Source organism: Phyllosticta capitalensis (assembly GCF_038381095.1).
Source record: "Phyllosticta capitalensis strain CBS 128856 chromosome Unknown BKA78scaffold_6, whole genome shotgun sequence".
Taxonomy (NCBI): Eukaryota; Fungi; Ascomycota; class Dothideomycetes; order Botryosphaeriales; family Phyllostictaceae; genus Phyllosticta; species Phyllosticta capitalensis.
The window spans coordinates 505,010-528,425 of record NW_027117444.1 but is presented as its reverse complement, the minus strand read 5'-3'; the positions used below and the strand labels follow the sequence as shown (position 1 = coordinate 528,425).

General features: G+C 56.7%; 6 protein-coding genes across 6 annotated transcripts; 2 read left to right on the top strand and 4 right to left on the bottom strand.

The window, feature by feature from the left end:
- Nucleotides 1–1,835: 1,835 nt before the first annotated feature.
- Nucleotides 1,836–3,529, bottom strand: BKA78DRAFT_146029 (uncharacterized protein). The gene is made up of 3 exons (XM_066882869.1): nucleotides 2,963–3,529; nucleotides 2,617–2,868; nucleotides 1,836–2,560 (listed from the first exon to the last, which is right to left on the bottom strand). The coding sequence occupies exons 1-3, from the start codon at nucleotides 3,295–3,297 to the stop codon at nucleotides 2,083–2,085; spliced, it is 1,065 nt and encodes a 354-aa protein (XP_066743175.1). The 5' UTR covers nucleotides 3,298–3,529; the 3' UTR covers nucleotides 1,836–2,082.
- Nucleotides 3,530–10,462: 6,933 nt separating this feature from the next.
- Nucleotides 10,463–12,266, bottom strand: BKA78DRAFT_296221 (uncharacterized protein; the record flags this gene model as incomplete). Its single annotated transcript, XM_066886590.1, has 2 exons — nucleotides 10,463–12,170; nucleotides 12,226–12,266. 2 exons carry the CDS (start codon nucleotides 12,264–12,266, stop codon nucleotides 10,463–10,465), a joined length of 1,749 nt encoding a protein of 582 aa, XP_066743174.1.
- Nucleotides 12,267–13,959: 1,693 nt separating this feature from the next.
- Nucleotides 13,960–15,160, bottom strand: BKA78DRAFT_316049 (uncharacterized protein). Its single transcript, XM_066888600.1, has 4 exons — nucleotides 14,672–15,160; nucleotides 14,439–14,569; nucleotides 14,351–14,382; nucleotides 13,960–14,227 (listed from the first exon to the last, which is right to left on the bottom strand). The coding sequence occupies exons 1-4, from the start codon at nucleotides 14,891–14,893 to the stop codon at nucleotides 14,148–14,150; spliced, it is 465 nt and encodes a 154-aa protein (XP_066743173.1). The 5' UTR covers nucleotides 14,894–15,160; the 3' UTR covers nucleotides 13,960–14,147.
- On the bottom strand, nucleotides 15,161–16,528 carry BKA78DRAFT_316045 (HSP20-like chaperone). Its single transcript, XM_066888599.1, has one exon. It carries the CDS (start codon nucleotides 16,273–16,275, stop codon nucleotides 15,307–15,309), a length of 969 nt encoding a protein of 322 aa, XP_066743172.1. The 5' UTR covers nucleotides 16,276–16,528; the 3' UTR covers nucleotides 15,161–15,306.
- A 619-nt stretch (nucleotides 16,529–17,147) lies between these two features.
- On the top strand, nucleotides 17,148–18,824 carry BKA78DRAFT_331835 (uncharacterized protein; the record flags this gene model as incomplete). The annotated part of the gene is made up of 2 exons (XM_066889919.1): nucleotides 17,148–17,177; nucleotides 17,235–18,824. The coding sequence occupies 2 exons, from the start codon at nucleotides 17,148–17,150 to the stop codon at nucleotides 18,822–18,824; spliced, it is 1,620 nt and encodes a 539-aa protein (XP_066743171.1).
- A 1,101-nt stretch (nucleotides 18,825–19,925) lies between these two features.
- Nucleotides 19,926–21,398, top strand: BKA78DRAFT_353434 (uncharacterized protein; the record flags this gene model as incomplete). Its single annotated transcript, XM_066891559.1, has 3 exons — nucleotides 19,926–20,380; nucleotides 20,456–20,601; nucleotides 20,662–21,398. The coding sequence occupies 3 exons, from the start codon at nucleotides 19,926–19,928 to the stop codon at nucleotides 21,396–21,398; spliced, it is 1,338 nt and encodes a 445-aa protein (XP_066743170.1).
- Between the last annotated feature and the right edge of the window lie 2,018 nt (nucleotides 21,399–23,416).

Below are 23,416 nucleotides of genomic sequence, written 5' to 3'. Positions count from 1 at the left end.
TCAGTGGGAAACAGGGCTCAGAGGCTTTGGGAGACATTTTGAAGTTGTGGGAAGATGTCTATCGCAAGAGAAACGTTGAATTTGCGAGGAAGACTGAGGCGGAAGAGCGGGCAAAGGCTGGCGCCAAGTTGTAAAGTGGCCGGAAAGCGGAGAAAAAATCACTGAACATGAGAAAACGACAGACCGGAGGAGGGAGATGGAAAAAAGAAGTGTCGGATGGAACATGCCTCAAATCCAGCAATTCTGCTCTCTCACTACGGACCTTCACTCATGGACCCAACCACATCCAGAATCCGACAACACCCGCTCCAACAGCCAATGACGATGGCAAGACGCAGCAACCAATGAACGGCCAGAATCAGCGGACCAGGCACGAAAAGCAGGGTCCACCGCCTCAGAGCACCCACTCACCCACTCCTCCCACTCTCGCCGCGCTCCGCTAAAACGCCAACCGCCCTAAACCCTACGCACGGATCAAGATCGTGAAATGGTGCCGTGCCCACGGACATGGCGCGCGGCCGCGGCGGCGCGGCTCGCTCTGCTCGGGGCTCCTGGCTCGGGCGTCTCCAGGCTTGCCGTGGTGGAGCCCACCACCACGAATCCACGATACCCGTAATATAAGGTTTTGTCGGTGCCTATTCCTGGCTGCTCATCATCCTTCCTTTTCGACTGTTGTTGGTCATCCCGCTCTCTGGCTCCCGCCTCACTTTGTGTGCCTGGCTGGCCCTCGATGAGACTTGACTCGACTCAGGTCAACGACGATGGACCCACCCCACGATAAGCGGCCGGGTGGTGAGCTGACGGGCGGGCGGCGGACGTGGCGGCTCTGTTGAGTCTTTGGTCCTGTTGTTGTTTCTTTCTGTGTGGGTTGAGTGCCCGTCTTCGTCCACTGCTGCGGCAGTGACCTTGGTCGACTTCCTTTCCAATCTGTTTGTTCATGAAGTAAGTGAGTGCTTTCGTTTCGTGGCGAGCAGGCCATCGCCACCTGGGTAGTTTAGACATGGCAAATTGTTCGAGATACAATTCCAGTCCACATGCCTCCTCTCGTTGACTCGCTCCCTTGTGTCTGCGCCGACCTGCTGCTACGCAGTGATGGATGGTCGCCACTCCAGTCGAATGTCAACTCATCAGCCCCCCCCTTCCTCTTCCTCAACTCGCCACATGTCCATCAGACTCTGCCCTCACGTTCCTCGCCACCCACTCGAACGTTTGACCACCCATCGCGTCTCTTTAGTGTCGTCTATCGGTCTCCTGGTGGTCGAATGGCGACGACAACAAGCCCACCCTTGAATTGGCCATCAGTCATCACTGACCACTCGCATGCCATGTTGCGTGCGTGAACCTCGCCCCTGTGGTATACGCGACATCGTGCATCACCGCCGATGTTGAGTCCTGATCGCCTGCCCCTTGGCCGATCAGTGTTTCCTACAGAGCGTGAAAGTCGCCACCACGTACTGTACCTGCCCGGCTCGCCATTACCAGATCGCCACTGGACAAGACGTCGAGAGGCTGCTTTAGAGCTGAATTTACTTCAATCGGTCAGTGAGTGGTGCATCATGAAATTCGCCACACGAGGTTTAATGGTCGTTTCAATAACACCGATCTGACAGACGAAAGCATCACAGCCTCCGAAAAGAAAGACAGAATGGATGTCAAAAGATGCTCAAATTCCTAGCAAAAGTCTATTTGCGACTTGCTTTCCAATCTCTCTTCTATCCCAACAACAAGATCTAAATTACTTCGCTTGAACGGTTCAAGACAACAAGACGAGACTCCAACGCCCCGACTGAGATTCCAAAATCCATCTATCCATCAAAGATGCGTCCATCCAATCAATCGTCCCAGCAACAGGGGAAACAAGCCAAAACAGATAACGCCGTTTTTGAGATGCCAAAATGACAGGGGGGGAAATCTAGAGGGGTGGTGTTTTTTTTCTCCGCCGGTTTCCACAATCGTCTATAAGAGGTGGAGGAAAGGTGTGGGTATATCCAGCTGATGAAGCGCGACAACAACAGCAGAGATGGCGGAATCGAAGAACAGATTACACGAACGGCAGCAAACACTTCATCAGAAGCACTTCGCTTACCACAGCGTGTAACCGCCGTCGATGATGTTGTTGGAGCCCGTCATGAAGGCCGAGGCGGGGCTGGCGAGGTAGACGGCCAAGTTGTTGAGGTCGTCGACGGCACCGAGACGCTTCTGCGGCGTCTGGTCGATCCAGATCTTCTTCTGCGCGTCGAGGGCCGGCACGCGGTTGAGGGCCGTGTCCATGTAGCCGGGCGAGATGGCGTTGACGCGGATGCCGTGGCGCGCCCACTCGGTCGCCAGCGACTTGGTCAGCTGCACCACGCCCGCCTTGGACGCGTTGTAGCAGCTCTGCTCCTGCGGGTAGTTGACGATGCTGCCGCTCATCGACGCGACGAGAATCATGCTGCCGCCCGCCTTGGACGCGATCATCTTGCGCCCGACGGCCTGCGCGACGAGGAACGCGCCCGTCAGGTTGATGTCGATCAGGCGGCGGAACATTTCCGTGTCGTACGTCTCGGCCTTGATGTTGGAACTGTCGGGGTTGTTAGTTTATCTATCCGTGGAGCTTTTCAGGGGGGGCCAACTTACTCGGCAATACCGGCGGCGTTCAGGAGAACGTCAATCTGGCCGTAGTGGTCGTTGATGTCCTCGACGGCCTGGTTGATGGCGTCGCCGTCACGGACGTCGACCTGGTAGAAGCGGACGTCGACGCCCGTCTGCTCCGAAAGCTCGCGGGCGGCCTCCTCGCCCAGGGGCTTCTGCACGTCCATGATGGCGATGCCGCGGACGCCCACTTCGGCGAGGGCTTGCGCCATGTTGAAGCCGAGACCACGGCCACCACTGTTGACAACGTCAGTACGAACGCTCGAAAGATAAAGAGTGGTGTGGTTGACAGGGATGCAGCATCAGGGATAGTGACAGGGGTAAAACTCACCCAGTAACGACGGCAACCTTGCCGGGCAGGGTAAACTTCTTGAGGGTAGGGTTGAGTTGACTCAGGATGTTGGAGTCGAGGGGGTAAGCACGCTGCTTCTCGTCGGCGCCGGCCGGCGCCACGGGACCGGTGTTGTTGTGGTGCTCGACGGGGATCTCAACCTCCTGGCGCACACCGTCCTTGTAGGTGACGGTGATGATCTTGCCCGCGCGCACTTCCTCGGCGTGCTCGACCTTGGAGCCAGAGTTGAAGAAGCGTGCGCCCTGGGCGGCGGCACGGGGAACGGCCGCGGCGCGGCGGGCCGCAATGCGCGAGACGAGGTTGCGGGAAAGCATGATGCTGATGTGTGAGGTGGAAGTTTTGGAGGTGGGGGGATGTGTAGAAGCTCTGAGACTTCTAGATGGATATCAGACTGGTCGGTGTAAAGTCGATATCCAGGAGGCGTATGTAGCGGTTTGAAGAGGTGGTGGAAGATGTGGTAAGACGAAGGAGTATGGTACGAAAAGGAGACGCTTTTCCGCACGACAAATGGAAGAGGATTGATGGATAGTACAAGGTGACGGGCAGGATTGGACGGGAGCGAGGCGGGCTTTTTATCGACAGACAGGTGGGAGCGGATTATTCAGAAGGTAGGCAAGCGATGGTCGCAGAGCGTGGCGGCGAGGCCACAACGCCTTTGCGTCTCCTGGGAGCTCTGGTGGCAGACGAGAGCCGTCCAAGCTCCATAGCGATCCACTGTTTCTACTTTGACCGCGCGCCGTCAGTGCTCACTGCAGATCTGTGCGTGCGTGGGTGCGTGGGTGCTCTGCTGGAGTCGACGGAAAAGGGATTTGCTTTGGTGGAGCGGTCGCCGGTCCACGCCCGCCAGCCATCCACCTACGATGTGCCAGGCCCAGAAGCCAGCTCAGCTCCAGCTCCAGCCATGGCACAGCCATCCGCCCATTATTGCTGTCGATATTTTGAGAAAAGCTTCAATTCATCTGGTACGGGCCGGCATTGCTCGTCGGTTCAGTTTTAGGCGTCTGGACAAAAACGGCCAGGTCAAGCGCCGTTGCTGACTCTGCTGGGCTGTCACTCCATGCACACTATCCAATTTTTGTCTCCAGTCGACGACGCAAAGCCCACTTTTGGACCAGGAACGGAGCGAAGACAAGCGGATACTTTTGCGTTGCGCAATTGCTGGTGAGGTATGGTAAGCGCGGTTCGGGGTCGGCATGTGCGGCTCGCAGTGCAGGCCGACAGGATTGATGTCAGACGTGCCCACCCCTTCCGCCACCTGCGCAACCGCTGGCGACTGTTTGACTTCATCCAGCCCACACCGACCGAGGCACCTGCAAGGCTTGCAAGGACCCTGAGCCGTGATGGCCAGGCACATTTGTTGATGAAGAGACCCTGATGAGCCTCGCTGTGATCCGGATGCCGTGGAGCGTGGCCATTTATGATGTAGCCGTCTCTCTCTATCCAGTTCGACTCGATTCCCCTTACTTCACAAACCTCCTTCTCACACCCCACCGCTCCACCAGTCACCCCCCAGCAGTCGCAGCAGCACACACCGTTGACGCTGGATCCCAGGCATGCACAGATAAGCAAGGATGCGCTGGGCGATCATGTCGCACTGCATGGCCCCAAAAAAACGCTTCTTTCGACGATGCGCTGTCTCTGACCTCTCTTCCCTGCATCATGTCTCCATATGCCATATCCGCGCGACTCAAGCACCAGGTGAAAAATTTCCTCAGCCCTGTCATCACCACATAGCCGTCGCCTCTAGAAACAATGGCCTGCTGTGGGCCTTGCCGTGTCCAGCGAGAAATTGCTTGGGCGACAGAGATTCATGCTGCCCAAGCCGCAGAGACACTCTTCATCTGGAGGAGTACGGATTTGACGTCCCAAGGCCTCTCTAGTGCGTCGGTCATGGCCGTAACCCCGGCACGTGGTTGGTATGGGCGAGATTATTGCCTCTGGTTGAAGCTGGACCCTGGGTGCCTGGCATTTCCTTCTCGAAGCCCTTCCGCCCTTCGATTTCAGTGGGCGAGAGGCGACCGAAGGGGCCCAGCTCGGCAACATCTCGCCTCTTTCCTGGACCTGGTCCACTCGCGAGCTCGCCTCTCCCGTCGTCCCGTCCGATCTTTTTCGAACCAAACGGTTGCTGGTTGCTGGTTGCGGTTCGACATGCTCTTTTTCCCAAACAATGGCACACTGGTCGGCGGCCCCGGGGCTTGCCATCCTCCATCTAACGCCTCTAGCCCCAGCACGGGCTTCCGCATGTGAGCCAGAGCCTGGAATGTGACAAGCCAGCCACGCCCGCAAAGAGGGCTGAGCAGGGTCATGAGGACACGAAGCAATGTTGTTTTTGTGATGCTCGAAATGAAAAAAAGAGGCTCTGCGGGAGCTGCAGCGCCAGCAACACCCCCCCTTGTTCGTGTCGCCAACTCGCCAACAAACCCAACTCGCCAGCCAGCCAGCCAGCCATTTCCGCTCTTCCCCGGTTTCGGAGCGAATGGGACAGGGCATGCTAAATTTACCTCCCCGCTGTCCGCTCCCAGGTGCTTGGGAAAGTGTGGGGGTTCCGAGGAATCATCCCGCTCCTATCGCTTCAACTACCCACGCCTGCTGCATACACATCACAACAACAGCTCGACTGCCGCGGGAAAGCTTCTTTATCTGTGAAGTGGCGGACATCACGAACCGTTCAGTCATTGTGACACAATCTGCTTGACTCACTACATACCGCCAGGTCCCCCGGTTCCCTTTCCTGTTCACAGTCCGCTTGGGATCCGATTTCCGACAAGCGCGCGCGCACTCTGCTGGGGCCATGTTGACGACAAATTTCATCAAAAACAAAATGCTGGAGTGGTCACGAATACATGTGCGAATTTCTCCAGCAGACATGGCTGTGGAGAACGCCGGCTGGACCAACAACGCCCAGCTCATCAATTTCTCAACTCAAGCGCTCTCCGTGTGTCTACGGAGACATCGTACGCAACCTCGTGTCCCCCATCAAACGGCGCCCTGGCTCTCTGTATACGTACCGTCCGTACCACCAACCTGTGCCTGAGACAGAAGAGAGCCTCATCCAGCCAACCGTTCAAAATAAACCACCACACCCCACGCCGGCGGCTGCGGCTGAAGCCGCTCCCCAATCCCCATATCTCTATGTATCCCCATCCACCCCCACGTCGCAATGCACTGTTTCTCTGATCTACCATGATAATTCATCTCATCTCGCCTGCTCTGTCGCTCGCCTTCCTTGCCGCGGGCGTGCGGCGGCGTCCGGCCCACCTACCTTACCCTGCCCTACCTTCTCTCCCGCGCAGTGCACCCACCTGCGCCCCCGCGTCGGGGTACCCCGTAGGAGGAGTCGTCCCCTTTTCGCTTGACCTTCTGGAAGCCTGCGCGGGTCAGTTGCACACACGTACGCATACGTACATATTGCTGGCCATGGCTTCCACCCCTTATAATTGTCGCGCTGTCAGCACGCAGGTCTGGACCTGGCTGCGCCGATTGCTGGCTGGGCTGGCCGGGTTGCCTGTTTGGTCGATCCGGGGTCGGTAAACTGGAGGTGTGGAGTTTTAGTGATGTGGTGAGGGCGGTGGGTGTGAGATGTGGGGACGTTGATGATTCCGCTGCTTAACGTCCTCCATTCGCGCCTGGAGACGATGTTCAAGTTGCTTTCGAAATGCGGTCTCAGGTGGGTGGTTCTCCCATGGTGTCAAGATGTCTGCGGTAATATCTTGAGAACAGCTTCAGAACAAGCAGGCAATGTCCCGGGAAAACACGCGCGATGATAGTAGCTGCGGCCCATCTCTGTCCTGGACGACTCGCAACAAAATATTTGACCAGTGGGAAAGACATGTGGGCGCTGCAGTTGCTCCCCGCCATCTTCTCGATCTTTCGGAGGTGCTCTTGCTCAACTTGGTCTGTTTCCTTCCCTTCACAAACACCCGTCAGCGACTACGAGTACATATACCCGCCGACGCGACTTCATCGGCCAACCGAACGCAGCGCAAGCAGCTTAGAGGCTGTCTGTTGTAACGCTGTAAAGCCTGGCTTCTCACAACCAGATCCGTCCTGGCAGGGCCCACCAATCAGCGGCAGTCTTTGCGTCTCTTCCCAGCTTTCGGCCCAAGGATCTAGCAGGCGGCGCATTGTGAAGGCATCACACACTGTCAATTTCTCTTCAAGAAGTGACGTGGCGCCCGTCGTTGGGGCACCCCGAGCGTGACCTGATAGATGACTCTCATCAAACTTTTGAAGGGTCTGGACGGAGAGGGCATCTTCGGCCAGATTCTCCCACCAGTCTCAAGCGGTTTGTGCGCAAAAAGTCCACTTGCCGCGAGATTGCCGTCTGCAAAGGAGGGCCTCATGGCAAATTGGTCGACGAAGCATGGAAAGCAAGTCGGTGAGGTGACTCCAAGGAGAGAAGTGAGGCAGGCATGGATTGTCGGCACCAGGGTGCGGAGCTGGGTACCTCCTACCTCACCCAGGCAGTGACAATAACCAAAAGCGCAAAGGACTCAGGCGAAAAAAAGGAAAAAGAAGATATCGACAACACCCGCCGGGTATCGAACAGACGATCAGCTGCTGCCATCCGATTCCGACGGGTTGAATGTTGCCGCCTTTCCTCCCGAGTCACCAATGACTGATGTTCGGGGTTCAGGTGCTAACCACTCTCGCGGTTTGAGATTTTGAGCTTGCTGAATGCTGAGCTGGCGTTTGTGGGCTCGAGGCAGTCTTTGGTCAAGAACTCCCTGACACTTGAATTGGAGCGCGTCGCTTGAGTCTTTCACAACCATATCCATCCTGCCATGACCCACCAATTTAGCAACGGTCTTTGCGTCTCTCTCTTCAACGCGCAGGCAGCGCATCGGAGGCGACGTAAAGCTGAGCTTTTCGCCAATCCATACCTCTCACCGTCACTCTATCCTTGCCCACTTAAGATCCATCGCGAGCGTCCAGCGCAATGGCAGTCGTTAGTCGGCAACTCAGCGACGCAGCGGGTTGGTGATGTGACTATGGAGGGAGGAGGTGCTTAGAGATGACAGAAGGTAGGCGCAGACGATGCGGTGCCAATACCGGCAGGTACTCCAGGCAATGTTCCAGCAAATAAAAAGAGTCAAAAAGCTATCGTCGCCCCTGGACCTCGACGTCTGCTGCCAATACCAATCAGGGAGTTGGTAAAGTCTTTGCTCCAACGTATGTACATCGGACGACTACCACCAACATCTACTTGATGCACCAGAGCCTCGTTGCAATACCTTGGGGGTTGTCTATGTGATCGATTATTCTCATCAGACTTTTGAGGGGTCGAGGAAAAGACGGAGCTCAATATATATTTTAGAAGTCCAGGCTAAATAACGTTTGGCAGCCGTTATTTTCTACAAGAATCTGGACCAAGCGAGTGAGAATAACGAAAAGAAAACATGTAGTCAAAACGAAAAGAAAACATGTAGTCAAGAGCCATCCTTTCACCCCGTAGTCCTTTTGTTCTACACTTCTCAGGGCGCTTTGATGCCCCTTCTACAAGCGTACCTACATGTATGCATCTCGCCCTGTTTTTTTCTGGCAGATGGGTTGTTCTCCCTGGGGCTGATTGGCTGCTTTCACTCTCCACAAACTCTATGCACTGCTTCTGTTGCGCCTCAAGTCCTCGCTGTACCTTCCCCCTGATTCCTCCTCTCACCCCTCTCACCTCTACCGTCATGGATCCTGGGACCAATACCTCTTCCGGTGCTGGCTCGTTGCCGCAGACAACAGTTTCATCTTCCGCATTCTCGGAACCCACAAGCCGGATTCCGCCCTCTTTCTTGAAGCCAAGGCGACGGGTCAATATGAATACATGCGTTGGCGTGCGATGACTTTGGAGGGAAAGGTTGACGTCCCCGACATCCATACCTGCCCCGTCTACACCACTGCCGGTAACTACAATCGGCTCAGGAAGGGCGCCACTAGGACGGGCGTCAAGCTCCAGAAGACAATAAAGGATAGAGAGGACTTCAAGTTCGAGTTCAAGAAGTCGAAAAAGTAAATCTGTCGCCCACTGCCCGCTGGTGCCCGTCACCGTTGACCACTAGCTCCCATCCCTCAACCGTTGTCCATCGCACAGGCGGCCGCCGCTTACTTGGTCCTCATCAGAGACGGCGCAGGCGTTGTCCAGCTGCGTCCCAGCGTCGACAAGTCTGCATGGATTGCATTTTCGTTTCTAATTTTCTTTCCCTTTGCGTTGAGGACGAGGACATCATGAGGACATCATGAGGATGTGTCGTGGACGTCTCGTGGACGATGGGGAGTATTGGGAGGAGCAGGACCCTGACGAGCCGTAAGTAAGTGGATACTGGTCTTCCGCCTTTCGATCTCCCTCTTGCCCTCTTCCCTCCACCGAAGCTACGAGGTGTTCGGTGTCTCTCTTGTCCATCCATCCCATCATCTCCCCTTTTGACTCTCTCATCCGCCCTCTCGTCTTTGAGACACCGCACCCCACTGGACCTCAGAGCATTATTTGTGCCGGACCACGCAAGGCGCTCGTTACTCCCACTCGTCGACCAGAGAGTCCCAAAGACGACCAATCCGTTGGCACCGGAAGCGACAAATTCAGCTTTTGTTGTTTCTCATCACCGGTCCTTTACCCGTTGCTACGACTTTTGAGGTGGGTATTCTTTCTGTGATAACTTCATACCTTGTTACGCTCCTAGACTATCGCTAGTCGAAGACGACATTCATTTGAAGACTGAGAGGCCGACCCAACCCCCCCTTTTGTACCCTTCTAGGTCGCCAAGCCATCCCCAACATTTGTCGTCGTCGTCATCATCGTCTCAACCGTTTTGCGTCCTCGGTCCGCCAGTGCTTACCGGTCCTTTTCCTAGTGAGAACGAGCGAGGAATGCTGGAGTCGTTATTAACTTGCACATTTGATTCGGTGATTCTCGTCTTTGTCCACTTCGATGTTGATCGTTGCTTTACCCTGACCTCTTTGTTTTCACCGTCAGCGACGATACAGGACGACCAATGAGTCCAAAATTAGATTCAAGGGGTACCAGAGCGAATGGCGTGGGAAGAAGGAGCTCTAAAGCACTCCAACGATCCTCCCTTGTCTCTGTCCTTTTGCACTCAGGAGTCTGAACATTTCACAACGCTTTCGACGGCACCTCCCACAGCACACCTCACAAACAGGCGTTTCAGAAGACTCCACGCGGGAATGACAAAGACAAACGTTCAAAAGACAGGCTAACAATCTTTGCAGCCATTATTATATACAAGAATCTGCACGAGGCGGGCGCGAAACCAAAACAACAGTCGACAACCACCCATCCACTTGCACTCCTTCTTCTGTCCACTCTTTCCGAAGCACTTTGGTGATAGCCCCGTCGACGAGCATGCCCGCGCACCCCGCGTCGTCGTTGCGGCCAGAGAGATAGGTCGTCTCAGACACGATGCTTGTCTGACGCGGCGAGATGTTGCGATGCTGGCAATGCTCATCAAGGAGCAGTCTTCAGAAAGTTGGCGCTTAGAAAGAGGGAGTAGCAGCGGGAGCAGCGCCAGACTGGGCGGCCTGGCCACCCTGCTGGCCGCTGAAGCCACCAGCGGCGGGAGTGCCCTGAGGAGCAGAGCCCGAGCCCGAGTTGGAACCACCCTGCTGCTGACCGCCAAAGCCGCCCTGGGACGACGAACCGCCCTGCTGCTGACCACCGAAGCCGCCAGACTGGCCGCCGAAGCTAGGAGTGCCCTGAGGAGACGCGCCAGAGCCCGAGTTGGAGCCACCGAAGCCGGGGGTGGGCATGGAGCCGCTGCCGCCGAAACCGCCGGTCGGGGTCGCGGCCATCATCATCTGCGCATTAGGCGTGCCGGAAGGAGGAGGGCCCGAGGGAGGAGTTCCCGAAGGGGGCGCGCCGGCAGGGGGAGTTCCAGACGGGGGTTGGCCGCTGGGAGTCTGCTCAGCCTGACGCTGCTGGAGCGCGGGACTACCGGACGGGGGAGGGCCGGAAGGGGGGGTTCCGGACGGAGGGGGGCCAGACGGGGGCGTGCCAGAAGGAGGCGCGCCGCTGGGAGTCTGCTCAGCTTGACGCTGCTGGATCTGGGGCGTGCCAGACGGGGGAGGACCAGACGGAGGAGTTCCGCTAGGCATCTGGCCGGACGGAGGAGTGCCGCTAGGCATCTGGCCGCCAAAGCCCGGGGTTCCGATGGGAGCGAGGCCAGAAGCCTGCGCGGAGAAAGCCTTGGCGAATTGGTTGAGCTGCTCGTTGGAGAAGCCGCCGTTCGAGTTGGGCGTGGGGAAAGCTCCAGCGCTGCCGACGGGCGTCATGGCTCCGCCGCCAAATCCACTTTGACCTCCGAATCCGTTTCCAGCGCCAGGGGTGGGGAAAGATCCGGATCCGCCAGCACCAGGAGTCATTGCACCTTGGCCTCCAAATCCACCAGCGCCAGGAGTCATCGCGCCGCCAAATCCTCCACTTTGACCTCCAAATCCGCTTCCAGCGCCAGGGGTAGGGAACGAGCCTGAGCCGCCCGCGCCAGGGGTCATGGCACCCTGACCGCCGAATCCGCTACCTCCCTGCTGCGCACCAGGAGTTGGCATCGAGCCAGACTGGCCGCCAAAGCCCTGACCCTCGCCAGCAGCAGGAGTCTGACGCCTGGCGAGGTCAGCGTTGGCAGCCGACGCGCCGTTGTTGGCCGCTCCGCTGGCCGCGGCCGCAGTGGGCTTCGCGCCAGAGGGAGCAGCGCCGGTTCCTTGCTGCTGAGGACCGCCAGCGTTGCCAGCTTGCGGCGTGCCCTGAGGAGCGTTTGCGCCAGGCGTGCCCTGGGGACCGTTCGCGCCGGGAGTGCCCATAGGACGAGGGCCGTTGGCGCCAGGAGTGCCCATGGGGTGAGGGCCGTTTGCGCCAGGAGTGGCGCCCGGGGTTCCCATAGGAGGGGGAGGGAAAGGAGGCGTGCCGTGGAAGCCGCCAGCAGGAGGTGTCGGCATGCCGGCAGGGGGAGTTCCGTGGAAACCGCCAGCAGGGGGCGTGGGGAAACCGCCAGCGGGGGGCGTGCCGTGAGGGCCGTGGTGACCCTGGCCGGGAGTGCCCATCGGGGGCTGCGCGCCGCCAGCCGGAGTTCCCATGGGCTGAGCACCGCCAGCAGCATTTGGCGTTCCGGTGGGCGCGGCGGGAGCGCTGGCTTGGACGGAACCAGTTGCCTTGTTGTTGGGCTGCACAGGAGCGCCGGCCACCAGGGCACTGGTCGAGAGTTAGTCGCGAGATTCGACCAAAACGCGAGAGTTGGCAGACTTACCTGGAGGCGCCAAGAGCAAAGATGGCGAGCTTGGAGTGCATCTTGAGTTTTTGGATAAAGGGAGGTAGAAAAAAGGATAGACAGCGACGGCCGCAGAAAAGATTACAAGAGACGAGATTGACAAAAGGGACAGGTAAAACTTTTCTGTAAGGACTGTGAAGGTAGAGAAAGAACCAACCAGGGCTTTTCTTTCTTCTCAGTAGATGTAGTTGACTGCTGCGAGGAATGAAGGGAATAGCCAGATACAAACCGCCGGTGGGATGCCTTCTTTATAAGTCCAACAAGTAGCCAGCAGAGAGAGCTATTGTGGAGTTTGTGACGTGCGTCCTGTGCACCACCAACATGGTGACGTGCTATAGGCGGCGGAAATTGAGGGCACGCGCGCCAGCCTGCCTGCCGCCAGACCATGACGAATGGAGCTGGGCTACGACATCAATCGTCGCAACGATAATGCTACGACTCTATTTCGACAGTGGCTATTGCTTTCGTGGGTCCAGACCAAAAACAAGACCCATCTGTAGCACATGGGTGACGAGGGGGGGAAAGCAGTGCATGGTTCGGTCCGGTGGGTATGGTAGGCTCCACCAATCCCACAGCGAAGACCGGAGACGATGGTGTTTCGAGGCGTGCAGATCTGCTTCCTGTCCGGGGAAAGAGGACAAGGAGCTGTGACTAGGAGCAGTAGTGTTCTGTGAGAGCAGCAACCAGCAAAGTGCTAAACAGAGAAAAAGAAACGAACGTGCGAAGACGGAGGATCGACCGCACGCATGAACAAATGTTTCAGAGATCGCCCGCCGGGGTGGTGAAGTGTTTGATGGAGACTGCCGGGACCGCTCGCACTGCTGCTACTGGACAGGAGCGTGATGGGCCATGAGCTTACGCGTACTTTCTTCGCCCGCGTTTTGATGCTGCTTAGCGAGGGCGTCAAGGCGTGCTGCCGCAGGAACGAATGGTCCAGAGAGGAAGAGGACGGTGAAGGAAAGGAGGAGGGAAAGGAAGGGAGATCAAGGAGATTTTTTGCTTTCCCGTCTCTTGCATGCATGTTGTGGCGGGGTGTGAGAGGTGCCTTGCTGGCCTGCAGGTCGACAATCGTCTGGGGTAAGGCACACAGACGAGTTGAATGGATGGCGTGCCAGCGACCCACTACAGACACGAGAAAGCGTACAACACGCTTCCTCTGCTCGACGTGCACACTCATGGTGGTGCTCTCGCCTCTTGCTCAGCTTGCACCAAGCAAACAAGGGATCAGGGGCCGCCTCCGCTCATCCAGCCAACGCGTGGAAAAACAGTGGGGCAGCATCGTCGGTCAAGGTGTCAAGTTGACAGAACCGACCAGAACAGAGCCGGGCTTGAAACATGGCTACAGCTGGTTCAGGCAAATCAGGGCGCTGAGGCCTGGTCGAGGAGGAATGTTGCGCGCTGAGCTGTCCGATGCACGGGGAGAGAGGGAGCGCAGACCGACTGGATTGGGTGATGGAACGACGATGGTTCACGTTGGATCTTCTCACGCAGCTCGAATGGGATCCCTGGTCCGTCGAGACGGGCGATGCAGCAGGCAGCGAGAGGCTCTTGCTGGAGGTGTAGTTGGATGTTGGATGCTGACTCGGATCCTTTGCAGGCCAGTTCGCCAATGAATCGCACGGGAGCAACCCTTTTCTGCATCAAATCCCAGACAATTTCAAGCTTTAGCCGCCCGTCAGAATCCAACCTGGAAACAGCTCCCGCCTCTCCGACGTCACGCAGAGCAAACATATTGTGTTGGACATGATCAATTTCTTGCTCGAGCTGCCTGTGTGCTTCAGAAAAATCAGTCTCGCGCTTTTCCGCTGCTCCACCCCGTCCACCTAAACATAGTCACCTACACGCGTGTATACACGCCTTCAATGTCGTCTCTTCTCCCACCAATCATGCTGCGTCCTGTTCTAGTTGGAACCCTTGCCCACCGCCGCAGCTAGATCAGCGAGAGCCTCACGGCGCTTGAACTTGGCGTCCTCAATAACCCCTGCAAAGAAACTGTTAGCGAGTTTTGACCGTGCATCCACCACTACCCATTGCCATTGCAATAGCGTCTTCCATTATTGCATCTCTGGTCCAAGCAAGCTCAGAAATGTCTCTTCTCACGTACCGGCGTCCGCATCGCTTGAGAAATTTCCAGTCCTGCCACGCGTCAGTCCATCATGGTCGCCTGACCCACTGTGATCGCCGTCGCTTACCACTGGACGTAGGTGTGGTTCTCAAATTTTCCAGACGTGACCTCGAACAGGCGAATGGTGCTGACGACCGACGAGTAGCTCAGCTCAGGCGAGGCAGTAATGACTGAGTAGGTGATGTAGTGGTTGATCGTCTGTGGGTGCCATCAGCCCAATCGTTGCCTCAATCGTACAGAGCTTTCGCGTCTCGTGGCGCGTAGCGTTGCGTAAAGCTCTGCATCATCGTGGAACCTTACCGAGTGCTCCTCCTGCTTGATCTCAAGAACGGTGCCGTCCTTGAACGTCCACTTGACGACATCCGTCTCCGGCGAGGCGCCCTTGACGTACTCGCTCTTGTCCAGCTTGGTCCAGAACTTGTGGAAGTCCTGGAGCTTGACCATGTGCCAAACATGGGAAAGCGGAGCGGCGATGACGGCCGATTCGGCGACGGAGGTCGAAGTGGGAATGCGAGAAGACATGATGTCGGTTGGTCTGTTGAAACAATTGAGGTGAGACACGTCGGTTTGAATGTTGAAGAAGAAAAGACACGTCCAGGTCGTTGAAGCTGTGGTGAGGGAAGGAAGCTTCCAGCCGATGACGTCGGCTTAACCCCGCAACAACCAAAAATGCTTGACAAACGGAAAGGGCAACCATGTAGCGGGGTCTTGTATGTAAACGACACGAACATTTGACAAACTGCAGCTGTCACAAGAGCATTTCACTAAAATTTCACATTTCATCAAGCAAGTCCAAGAGCAAGCATCCATTTCTTTTGTGTTTTCGCTATCTGATTTTTTTGTCTTTTGTATTTTCCAGGATGGCCATCAAGGTATTAAGAATTATCGTGGAATCGTCATGTTGTCCGGGTTGTGAGGAATGTTCGTGAGAACATTTAGAGAATGTCGACCTTCTTGATCTCGACATAGTCCTTGTCCAGCTTGGGGATTTCGACTCTGAGGATTCCATCCTCGAGCTTGGCAGTGATGCCGTCGCTGTCGACCTGCGCAGGGTTTGCGCGGCTTCCAAGGCGAATCTTGCGGTCGAAAGCACCCACCTTTCTCTCGTTCAGAGCAAGAGTCTTGAGCAGGTCCTCGTCTCCAGGACGGTGCACGACGCCGGAGACGCTAATCTCGCTCTTCTCGGCGTCCCAGCTCAAGCCAACGTCTTCCTTCTTCGCACCTGGGATGGACAGGTGAATGACGTACGAGGTTTCCGTATCAAACACATCTGCCTCGGGCTTGAACTCTCCTTGCATGGCGTCCCTGTCTCCATCGCCCTGCTCTCCAAACAGTTGTCGCTGGAAAAGATCTGAAAGACCACTCAGGTCAAAGGGAGGGCCAGCCCAGCTCGCGCGTCCCCATGGACCGCGACGACCACCGCGGCGTCCACAGCCTCGTTGATGAGGATGGCCATGGTGTCCGCGGGGTGCTGAGGAAGATTCGGCCTCAGCGTAAGGAGGAGCGGGTCCGTCGTTTTCAGGTGTTGGGGATCCCGCGCGGTCTTCGTCCCCCTTGAAGTCTCCAGGAACTTGTGGCTCTGGAGGAGGAGGTGGTGGATGAGGGAAACCGTGAGGAGGAGGAGGTGGATGAGGAAATCCGCTAGGAGGAGGGGGAGGTGGGTGGTGATGTCCGGGCCCATGAGGACCGCGAGGAGGGTGAGGACCGCGGTGCCATCCACGAGGGCCTCCAGGACCCATCCAGGGGTGAAAGCGGCCCCATCCCCAAGGACGTTCGTCGTCCGAGTTGTCTTGGTTGTCGCCGGATCGGGCGGTAAAGAAGGGATGAGTTGAACCCTGGTTTTCGAGGCTAGCCACGAAATCCCAGAAGGGCGCAGTGGTGTTGTAGTATTGTATTGAGGGCATGTTGAAGATGTGGTGGAGTTGTGATGTTGAGAGGAGGTGAAGAATGAAACTGATCGTGGCAGCAGTAGACGAGTGTTTTATAGATGCTCGTGGGAAACTCCAATAGACTCACAATGCTCCTGAGGGCAACAGGCAGAGACGCGTACGCACACCAATCGCCACGAGACGACGCTTGGTAAGCCCCGGAACACAAGCGGCGCACGCCATAGGTCCACCAACTCGTTGCATACAGAAACAAAGAAGCAGTTCGAATGTCAAAGTGAAAGCTAGCCACAGGCAGCAGCTTTTTGCTGGAGAGGATTCGTCAACAGGCTAGCGCTGTGCTACTCTGCCAACTTGTGGCGCCTGTGGCGTGGCGACGGACAGCGCCTCACATCAACTTTAGTGATCCTGTGGTTTGAGGACGGGGGGCAGGCTCCGAAACTTCTGGCATCTTCTCGTGGCAAGAGGTGAGTCAAATGAAACTTTGTAATTCAAGATTCAAAATTGAGTTGAAAGGACAGAGAAACAAAACTTTGAAAGGATGACTCTGAACTGTTGCCGCAGGCCACAAGACATGAGGTGTCGGTGAAACGGGGGCTCGGAAACCGAGCAGATCTCGGGACCGAATCCCCGAGCGGTCAAACATTCTACCGACCCGACGGCCTCAGTCGGCCCGGATCCGGGACACTGCATTTGCGTCATTGAATTGGTTCGATCGGGAAAGGTGCACAACCAACTTCCCTCCCCCAACACTACAGACGAACGTTCTCTACCGATAATGCCCAGCTCCTGCGCCTCTACTGTTACGAGCATGCCAATTCGACAACCATCATCTTCCGTCAGAAACGCGCCGTCGATACTCACGGATTGAACCTCGGCAGACGCTCGAAATGGGGCATTCGGGGCTCGCTGACCTCGAGGTATGCGCGTGAAGATCGCACTCCTTGCATGGTGTCGCATGTGCTGACTCGACCAAGCGCGAATACTGCCCGACTCTCGATGCCGCCCTCGTCTACGTAATCTACTCCGACTATGAAGGCCAGCCGAACGCGCTCGATCAGGCGCGCGCACAGCTCGACCTCCTCAGAGACAGCGCGGTAGCTGAACAATTCACGGACTTTGATCCCTCTGGTACAAGCGGTCAAGGAGGACAAGACTCATCTCCTGACAATGGCCGGCAGTCGCAGCGAAGCACAACCTCGCCAGTGTCAGAAACAGACGTTACGAGCTTATCCCATGGCGTGTCCTCACTTGGATTCGGAAGCAGCAGCTCTGGAAGCTCGACACCACTGGAGCCGAGCGAGTTCATGAACTACTTTCAGGGCCTGGATGATATAGCGAAACAAGCGCAATTGGCCGAAACATTTCCCACGCTCAAGACCGAGACCATCGCATTCATTTTGAAGAAATGCAAATCAGATTACGAAAAAGCAACAGACGAATTGCTCAATCACGTTCTTTTTGAAGAGTTGGATGGTGCCGAGGGTAGTTCAGGATTGACGAGGAAAGGTGTCGACGCGTTCGCGATCGACTCAAACGCGTCGCGTGGCCGGAAAAAGAAGGGCAAAAAGAAGCCCAAGTTCATGAACCTCGATGATTATGCCAGATCGCATTCGGAGCCTTCATCGCCCATGGAAAATCGTTGGGAAGTCGTCGACAAAGACGTCTCGTTCATTTCCTCAAGAGTTGGTCTCGACCGCAACGCAGTTTGGTCTCTCTACCACAAGAACGGCGCGTCGCTACACGGAACCATCAATGCCTTGATCAAGCGCGAGATCGAAAGCAGTGCCGATCCAAACGGCGAAGAAGAGGCCGACCCGCTGGTCACATCGCGCGCCATTGATCTGGTATCTGAGTTCTCATTAGACTCAACCCAAGCCCTCGCCCTGACCCGTCTGACGCATCCTTCGTCGGCCGCTGCCCACGAATTGGCAAAGGCGCTCACCGGCCCTCAACCTCGGAGCACGCCCACGGTCGACAAGACTCCCATAATTCCTCAATACGCCCCTCTCAAACTCGACATGGACAACACATCCGAATCATCCGATACCATCGCCCTCTCAAACCTCCCTTCTTCTCCACACCCCTACACCCCCGCAACCCTCGCTGCCCAACGCGCCGCCGCCTTCAGCGCAGCATCGACACTCCACCGCTCCGCCTCGTCGACCAACCACCGCGGCGCCGCAGCCGCCTACTACGCACAAGTCGGCCGCGACTACGACCGCGCTTACCGCGCCGCCGTCTCCTCCGACGCCGACTCACTAGTAGCAACGCAGCGGTCAGCCACCTCGATCGACCTGCACGGCGTCGGCGTGCGCGACGCGCAGCGCATCGCGCGGACTGCGGTGCAGGAGTGGTGGGACGGGCTGGGGGAGCGCCGCATCAAGGGGTGGCGCGGCAACGGCAGCGATGTTGGCGAGTACCGCATCGTGACGGGCCTTGGTCGTCATAGTGATGGCGGCAAGGCCAAGCTTGGTCCGGCGGTCGGCCGTATGCTGGTTCGCGAGGGCTGGAAGGTTGAGGTTGGTAGTGGGGTCTTGAGTGTGACGGGCAGGGTCAAGAGTTGAGTTGGTTGCATTGGATTTCACATTCAGAAGAAGAAGCACCGCCACGCGTTAACACAAAGACCGCTTCGAAAAGACAGGAGAATGAAGCAAGGAGAATGAAAGAGGCGGCGCAGTCATAGGCAGACGTTGGCCGCCAGTTCTTTCCCCACCAACTCCCATCTGATCACGATCACGATCACGATCACGACATGCATGTAAATAGGTACCTTGCTTCTGGCGCCCCGGTCATTTAGCGAACGGCGTTGGAGGGCTGGCATGGATGTTTTGGCAAAGCTAGAAGAAAAGATTTCCCCACTGGAACTGGAAATTTGTATGAGGAGGTCTGCGCAGATGAATATGGGTTCCCCGGCGCTACGCATGCATGGCTGGATTGTTACAAGCCCTTGATATCGAGGTGTTTGGAGCATTTGGAAGAGGAGTTTGGTCGACAGATTACGTAGTTCAATCAGAGTACCTCCCCATTCAAAGTGTGCACTGCACAATGCACGTCAAATTTTCCCTCGATCGTAGGCAACGCGCGCGAGAGCCATGGCTCTGGACGAAATGGCAGATTGGCCTGGTCCTGAGCGGCTCACACGTCGTGTTGCTGAGAGGTTTTGCTATTGCCCATCTTCTTCTCCGCTCGTTCTTGAGTCTTTCCAGTCGACGGTGTAACGAGGGGCGGCCTGCCGTAGATGCTTAGACAGTAGACACTGCGATTGAACTTCCCCTTTTGAAGAACCTGTCGGATGAAAAGACGGGCATGTCTCGACGTCTGGCTCGGCATGAGGACTTTGGGATACTCGATGGTTTCGTTGCGAAGATATGCCCGTCTTTTCTGCCTGTGTACGTTCCACTTACTCCAGCTGCCTATGTACAAGTACATGTATTCAGTCAACGTCGATCTTGTACATCGCGAGGAACCATAGCTCCGCAAGGCGACGCTGCTCCAAGTTTTCAAAGACGGGCTCTGCACGCTTTTCGAACAACTCTCGACCATCTCAACTCGTGTCGCCAAACCTTTCCTCTTCACACCACCGACAGCACATGATCTTTACGATGATCCAGTCTGCACGTCGTCTCTGGCAACAGCACCACTCTTCAACATCCTCTCCGGCGCAGATGGCCTCACTTCACCCCTCACCCTCCACGCCTCCACCACCCGCCTCACCTGATCTGGTCAACGATCTATCGTCAACCGAAATGGCCGAGTCTGAGCTAATCCCGCTGCCTCAGTCTGCTACACTCCCGGCTGGCATGCACTACTCTTCAACATCCTCTCCTGCGCAGATGGCCTCACTTCCACCCTCACCCTCTACGCCTCAACCGCCCGCCTCATCCACTCCGCTGGGCGATCTTTCGCCTGACGATCTTCCGTCAGCCACATTGGACCTAGTTTCATCAAATTCCCCTCCTCAGTCTGCTACACCCCTGGCTGGCATCATGGAAGCTGTGTCTGCTTCACCCGAGTCGTCCGTTCCACCACCAGTCGGCACGGCTGGATCACCGGCCCCTCTACTTCCGTCGCCTTTTCCGCCATCGGCCGGCATGGCTGAAGCTGCATCCACCACAGCTCTGTCCGACAAGGACGAAGGGCAAGAGACTCCCGGCTATTAACGTGGGTATACCTTTCGTCTGGCTGAAGACGGCAGCGCGAGCGATAGCTCCACCGGCAGCAGCAAGCGCAAACTCTCCGAGTCGGACGTCGAGGACCAAGCCGACGCTGAAGCAGAAGGCGATCGCGATCGCAGAGTTCACTTTGCTGGGCCAGAGGGATACCTGGATTTGAGCAGTAAGGGTGAGTGAGAATCATCATCTTTCCAAACTGCGCGTCAGCCCCTCTAAAAGGTGCCGTCAGATGACTACGAAAAGAAGATGGCAGACCTGCGCGCCATGATCTACTTCGCGCGGCGCCGTCTACCTCGCGACCCTGTGGACAGACTCCATCAAGCGGGCGAGGACTTTCCACCCAACCTCAGCGCAGCCAAGGCAATGCTCAAAGCCATCCTAGTCTTCCTAGCAGTCGAGGTGCGCATCCTCACCACCGTGTCCCACGAAAACGGCAATGACCTGCTCGCCATGACCGCGGAGGAGCGCGCGGACATTTGGAAGACGCACTTTGACGACGACCCCCTGAGCCTCGCCCGATTAATGTGGCAGCCAGTCGCCCACGTAGTCGACTTTCGCGCCATGTTTGCGCCGCCGGCGGACGCAAACGAGCACACACGGACAATCCTGGGCGAGTGGCGCGAGTACGTCTACCAGTGCTGGGTCCGGAATGCCGAGGCCGCGTTCGTGTACTGGATCCTGCGCAACGAGAAGCCCGAGGCTGCTGCTGATGGTGTCGAGGAGGAGGAGGAAGACAATCCGTGCGAGCGCTGGGTCAGGATGATGGAGGAGGGCGATGTGAAAGTGCCGGATCTTGTCGACCTTCCCGTCATCGTCCCAGACACGAGCTCTTCGTCCAAGCGTCGCAAGACGGCCGTCGCGTCTGGAACTGAGCTCTTGCCCGACGTCGAGGGCTTGGACGGAGGCCATGCAGACCTGGGTGATGTCGAAGCAGAGTCGACCACAGATGGAACCGAAACCGGTTGAAAGCTCATGGCCTCATTGGTGCGATCACACCGATGCTCGGGGCAATAATGCAGCTTTCATTCAAGCCATCTCGACGAAGCTGTTTGTCAGGAGGTATCGAGAAACAAACTCGTCCGGCATGAGAACGCCAGGGTAGAGAAGAGAAAGTTGATGTTGAAATCGTGGAGGGATTCGGAAAATCTTGCACCAACTAGCTGGAGGAAAAATCAAGGCAAAGGCAGAAGATATGACAAGGGGGATGGCAGAAATAGCGGAAGCAGTCAAAACCAGGCCATGGAGAGCCAGGAAAAAGCCAGAAAGGAGCGGGACATGTGGGAAAATTTGCCAGACCAAATTCATTTGATGAAAGAGAATACTTAGCAGCTAGGGGTTCGTCGTGCAAGTCACAGTAGGTGAGCCCACAATAACTCCTTATAGACATGCTTTGGTAGAATTTCCTCATCTTCTAGATACTAGGAGCTTGGATGCTCCCCAGCTTCCTGAAGCCTACATGTGCCATAGCCGCAGAGAAGTTGAGGACTTGGTACTTCTTTCGTCGCCCACTGCCGGGCGAGCAGCGGCAAAATACTACGAGTAAATGTCCATCAACATTTGGTCTGCGGGCAGAGGCTGTACGACGGGCGTTGGCCGAAGTCGAGGAAGGCTATACAGAGCGGTACGCGAAATGGTGGCGCAGTGCACCGTGGCACGGCGAAATAGTAGGCTTGCGCCGCAGAAACAAGAAACGGGCCATGACATCATGAGCCGCTTTAGTAAAACGGGCCAGACCGACTGCACTTCAGTCGACGACAGAGAAGAAATTGGGAGTTGATCAAGATGGTGGATTGTTGACAAGAGAGAGAAAGTTGTTGTCGAGTTGAAGATTCCAGAAGGCCGAAACCCTGCCCGATCCAAGCATGAATCGCGGACCCTCCCGCCCGTCGGTCGTCACTGCCACAGCCCGCACCAGACAAACGCCATCGGCCATGCACCGCCGCCGCCGACTGACTGCGCGCCTTGTTTTCTGGCGACTACCCTGAATCGTCATTCGTCGACGCCTGCTATATAACCCCTTCTCTTGGTGGTCACGCTTCTCTCCACATTCCATTCTCCCCGTCATCTCTCCCGTGCGCGCCTCTCTGCTTACTCCACAGAGCTACTCTACTTTGCTACATACCTGCCTACATATCCACTTGATCGGCGAGACGAGACGACCATCTTCCTCTGCGCTTCACGCTCCAGCAACAACTGCTTCCTGCGCTCGACCAGTCTACCACCCTTCGACTGTCGCGACAGCTCACGCAGCCCTCCCTCTCTTTTGTCGCGCGAAAGCCCCAACTTCGGCGACACACGCGCTCGCTCAGCTCGACCCAGCTCAGCTCAGCTCTGTACTTACCACACCGCAAACAACGACTCCACCTACGTAACCATCTGCAACCAAAACAACAACAACATCAAAACACACGGCGCGCATCCCCTCAACTCCAAGTCCCCCCCGAATCTTTCAATCAACCTCTCAACTCCTCTCCAACCACCAACAAACCAAAAAATGCCCGGCTCAACAAGCTCGTCGACCTCGTCGGCCTCGTCAATCGCCAAGCCCATCGCCAAACCCATCAAGACGGGCTGTCTGAGCTGCCCCTGCGGCGACGGCGAGTGCACCTGCTGCTTCCTGCCGTGCACCGTCATGTAAAAAGACGAGGGAGAGTCAAGTTGGCTGGCTGGCTTCATACTGGACCGAGCAGGTGCAATCAAGGATGTGATGAAGAGATGTCAGACGTGGCCGCTGGTGGCGAGAACGACGGTGCGCGAGACGAGGCAGGCCACGCGCGGTGGTGGCTGGCGATATACCCCAAACGACGGATGGACGAGGTCGAGGGTGGCTGGATAGGGACGTTGACCGCAGAGGCGGACGATAGACGGACGTGCGACAGGCAGTTAGGCATGGAGGAGTGTGGATGGAAAGGAAAGTCGAGAGTGGCCTGTCAGTCAGGCCAGTGATACCGACGCATGGACGACGATAATGATATTCTTATTCT